General features: G+C 27.5%; 2 protein-coding genes across 6 annotated transcripts in view; both read right to left on the bottom strand.

Moving 5' to 3' along the window:
* Positions 1 to 2226: 2226 nt before the first annotated feature.
* On the bottom strand, positions 2227 to 4422 carry LOC127284021 (uncharacterized). Its single transcript, XM_051309293.1, has one exon. It carries the CDS (start codon positions 4420 to 4422, stop codon positions 2476 to 2478), a length of 1947 nt encoding a protein of 648 aa, XP_051165250.1. The 3' UTR covers positions 2227 to 2475.
* A 132-nt stretch (positions 4423 to 4554) lies between these two features.
* The window catches only part of LOC127284020 (receptor-type guanylate cyclase gcy-23), a 34210-nt gene continuing 34048 nt past the window's right edge, over positions 4555 to 4716 (bottom strand). For all 5 annotated transcript variants that reach the window (XM_051309287.1, XM_051309288.1, XM_051309289.1 and 2 more), the window contains exon 14: positions 4555 to 4695. In XM_051309287.1, the coding sequence (XP_051165244.1) occupies positions 4555 to 4695 (141 nt within the window). The remainder of the gene's footprint in view (positions 4696 to 4716) is intronic.

The following is a 4716-nucleotide window of genomic DNA, read 5'->3' as shown; positions in this document are numbered from 1 at the left end:
TCACTTGTTCTGTCTTACACATTCCCACCAATTTCACAGAAAGAAAAAGAAAAAATTCAAAACGACCAAAAAACAATAATAAAAGTGCGGGACAAATTCTTTTTTTTTTTCTTCTTTTTTTCCTAAATATATAGACGACGAAAAAAGTCTCGATTCTTATATAGAAACATATTTATAATATGTTATAATGTTGGAATTTTTTATTATACACTGTTTTATAAATTCTTTTAGAGTCGATTGTTTTTTGTGCGATGGTTAAATGTTATATTTGATTACTATATTTCAATAATTGTCGCTTATTTTTAGAGTATACGATATATTATTATTATTATTATTATTAATATTAATATTAATATTATTATCCTTGCGAAGTACTTATTTATTTTTCACAACATTTTAAAACGTACAGACATTTCATTTTTCATTTTGGTCTCTAATTGTGTACTGTATATCATGAAAAATATAGATATAAATTATTTAATTAATTTACATATTGTTGCTCATTAATCATAATATAAAATAATTTTTTTTCTCTTTTATTGCGATTGTTTGAAAAAAAGAGAATTTTTTTGTCTAATAACAATTCATAATTAGGTCATCGGGATTTTGTAAATATTAATTTTATTTAATTGTATGATTCCAATTTTTTTAAATTAATTAATATAATTGAAATTTAAAAAGAAAATATTCTTATGTTTTTGGTTTTGAAGTTTAAATTCGGATTTCAAGTAAAGAAATAATTTTTAATTGTAAATATATGGTTTTTTTTTTATCAATTTTCATTAAAAATATTATTAATATTTTCCTTTTAAAAAGAAATTATATAAATTTATTCCCTATATTCAGTTTTATTTTAATTTTTAATTAATAAATTAAATATAAATTATCAATTAAAAATTCATACGTTTTAATTTTATTGAAATTTTATATATATATATATTTACTTGAATTTAAAAAAGGATTATAAAATAAAAGTCTGCATTACATAACAATTAGAAACATTAGTCGAAATTCAAAAATTTGAAGAAAAATTCGTTGGATATTATTGAAATTGCCATTAATAAGGTAAGTTAAATTAATGAATTTATATTTCAATTAATTTTGTTGAAGTTCGATAAAATTCTGAAAAATTGACATACCAACAGGAAAAAGGAAAAATATTAAAAAAGATAAATGCATTTCTTTAAATATGTAAAATTCTTTTAAATTAACGTTTTTTTAAGAATTTTAAAAATGTATATTAAAAAATTTAACGAGATTATTGAAATTAAATATTGAAATAGTTATTTATTTATTGAAAAATATACGGCAAAGCCAAAAATATAATTTTTTTTTTTCAAAATAGACAATTACAATAAAATATTCAATTAATTTTGAAGTTTTATTTGAGATAAATGAAGAAAACTTACCGTCAATGTTGCTTAAGGTCATGTGATTGTTGTGACGTAGAGGAAAAATTTTGATAAATTTACTTTAAATTTAAAAAAAATAAATTTACCTCCTCCTTAATTAAATTTCAAACTGTTTTATTGCTACTTTTTAAAATACCAAAAAATTTTTTTTACATAATATTATTAATTTTAATTATATTCTTATTCCATACAATTTATTATAATTAACCTTCTTCAATTAATTTTTTTTCCGTTTATATTAAAAATTTATTATTTAATGAAGTCTAAATTTAATATTCATCTTTTTTTTAAAAAAAATCCCTATTTCCATTTATTAAATTTATAAAAAAAATTTATTTATTTTTTTTTAATAAATTAAAATTCTTTGTGAATTAAAATTAATGTACGTTGAACTTTTTTAGTTTAAATTTTTATTGTAAATTGAAATATTTCTATGGATATAGAATAGTAATAATTTAATTGTAAAAAAGTTTCAATTAAAACTTTGACACATTATGATTATGAAAATATAAATATATTTTTCTTAATTACTCAGTTTTCGAAAAAATTTTCATTAAAAAATAATGCTGAAATTCACGTTTATCATCAACGATTTTTAAAGAAATATTTTTTGAATGAAAAAATTTAACAAATTTCCGTCACAAAAATATATTTTTCACATTTATTGCTATATAATTACTTTAAAAAAACATTTTTTTAAATAGAAAATTTTAGAACTTTTCCGTTTTATAAAAATAGTTTTTTTTATAATCGTTGATCATAGCGGATTAATAAAAAAAATACTAATTTAAAATACAAAAAAAAAAATTCACAATTGACAAAACTAACATTAATTTATTTTTCATTTCTGATAGACAAAAACATTTTTTTTTTTTTTCAATGATATTAAAGACAGTGACTTTTATACTTATTTGACATATAATACAGTTTTTATACCACACATTTATTTTATTTATTTTTTTCCCAAATTAGCGTCTGCCTATTTATTTGTAGGCCCCAAAAAATTGACCAAAATCCAAATTCCAATTTTTTTAATACAATGACGATGATGATAATGATAGTTTCAAATGGAAGTTGAGGGCTCTGAATCAGTGTCCGTGTCGCCATCACTACGACGTTCATTATTAATATTTTTTAAAACACTACTATTCTCAGGCCAATTTGTTGAAACAATTTCACAAACTGTTGATGAATTTTCATAATTATCAGCAGTCTCCAATCTAATATAGGGTGTTTTTGTTTTTTTATTTCTCAATGATGAATTATTTGTATTTTTCATTGATGTTTTTTTTAATAGAATTCCATCATTTTTTTTAATATCCAATATTGGTGATGTTTTACCATTTTTTGGCGATGTATCACCATTTAAATATTTTTTCATCCATTTTGGTGGTTCACTTGCATAGGCATGAGTTTTTTTTGTATATTTTGGACTCGATAAAATTAATGGACATTCAGTTTCAATAACTGTTGTTATGACTTTTTCATTTTCATCAAAATTACTTTCAAGATATTTTTTCTTTGGTATTGTTACTTTATTGACTTTAGCCAATCCAGTTGTTGAACGTCCGCCTTCAAATTTTGTTTCTGTTTCATAAGTATAGGCAAAATGACGTTGTATATGAACTGGTTCTTCTTTAACTGTATTTTCATTTTTTAATGTACTTTCACGTTTTAAAAAATAGTCTTTCTTTTCTGAACTTTCCTTTCTGCCAAGTAAAAGTTTTCTTCCACGATTTTCCTTTTTGCCAGATGATTCAATTGTATATTCCTCACTTACTGACATTCTTGCATTTTTATCCGCCACTTTACCAAGTGCAAGTGAAAGTGAATTTTGCCTTAAGGTACAAGCAGTGATGCTATGCCTTTGTTTCAATATCGGTGGATCGAGAAGACGACGTAGACTTGCACTTCTTATTTCCGGTACTGAGAGCCTCTCTCTTGGCGGTGGTTTTGGTAAAATAAGCATTGGCGGCGATGATAGGGGTAAATTTGCCGAATGCTTACGATATGGTACAATATTTTTTTGATCGGACGGATGTAAAATGGGTGTTGTTGTAATTTTTAAAACATTCTCAAGTCCCTCAACAGTGGGACTTTTGGCTTTTAAATTTTGTGCCGTGCCAAATAATTTATTTTGATGTACATTATCAACTGGTGAACTTGCAATTGGTAATAGTGACGATCTACGTCTTCCTGTTTGTGGATTTAATTGGCTATCCAAACTAAATCTTTGCTTTGGCGTACCAGCCATTGCTGCTAAATCATTTTGTGTTTCCAATTCGGGTATTGAAAAACGATCGCGATTAAATTGTACCAAATAATTGGACCAGTCTTTTTGTACTCGATAACGAGCCACAGATCCAAAATCCAATTGCGATAGACGTTCACGTTTTGAAATATGAGTGCCTTGCGATGTGGCTGTAAAGGCGGGGAATCTTTTTTGTTTGGCAAACGTTGGCGAACGTAAAAATGATTGTAGATCACGATCGGCAATTCCCAATGTTGGTTGAGAGAGTCTTTGTTGTGATATACTAACGGGATAATAATCGCCAGTAACTAATGTTGGTTGTGAGAGACGTTCTCGCCGGCCACCTTGAATATTGCTACGTGAAACACGCGATAAACGTGGACTCATTAATTTTCCACGTTCTGGTTCCTTGACGGTGAGTAGACGATCTTCTTCTTGTAAACTGGAGAACGATTGACGAGCTCCAATTGCACAATCAAGTGCTAGGGGAAAACTGCTGGGACATAGTGTTGGTTGTGACATGCGAAATCGTCGATCGGCACGACGACTATCGGTATAGGGACCAAGGAAGCTTGTGAGATTTGGCTGTGAATGACGACTTCGACCACCACCACCACCGGGTGATGGTGATACTGATTGTTGACTTGTTGTTTCGGAATTGCTCATTGCTGTACATGAGGAATCTTCAATTTCAACTTCGAGATGTGTTCGTGGATTCTCCGGCAGAGGATGAAGATCGGGATGTGAGAGTCGTGTCATTCCCTTTCGTCCGGTGCCTTGGTACTTTCGTAAATGATCATCAAGATTGGGTTGTGATAGGCGAATACATGGATTTGGAGGTAGTGGTCTTAGATTTAAATACCAAAGATCCCGACGGGAATATGGCTCACATCAGAGAGTGCCTTCCTCACGAAGACGACGCATAAAAACTGGCCTTACATCTTCGAAAAATGTTGGTAAATCTAATTCAGCTGCTCGTGCAATTCCACCGTCTTTACAAACTAGCCAATAAGTGTCCATTGATCCTTTGCCCTTGGAAAAAAAAAAAAATAT

The sequence above is a fragment of the Leptopilina boulardi genome, unplaced genomic scaffold, assembly GCF_019393585.1.
Source record: "Leptopilina boulardi isolate dan_hultmark-lab unplaced genomic scaffold, ZJU_Lbou_2.1 LbouV2_316, whole genome shotgun sequence".
Lineage (NCBI taxonomy): Eukaryota > Metazoa > Arthropoda > Insecta > Hymenoptera > Figitidae > Leptopilina > Leptopilina boulardi.
Note: the sequence above shows the minus strand (reverse complement) of the source record. Positions and strands in the feature narration are given on the sequence as shown.

Coding starts and splice junctions, on each gene's coding strand:
- LOC127284021 (XM_051309293.1), bottom strand. CDS start 4,422: ATGACACGACTCTCACATCCCGATCTTCATCCTCTGCCGGAGAATCCA.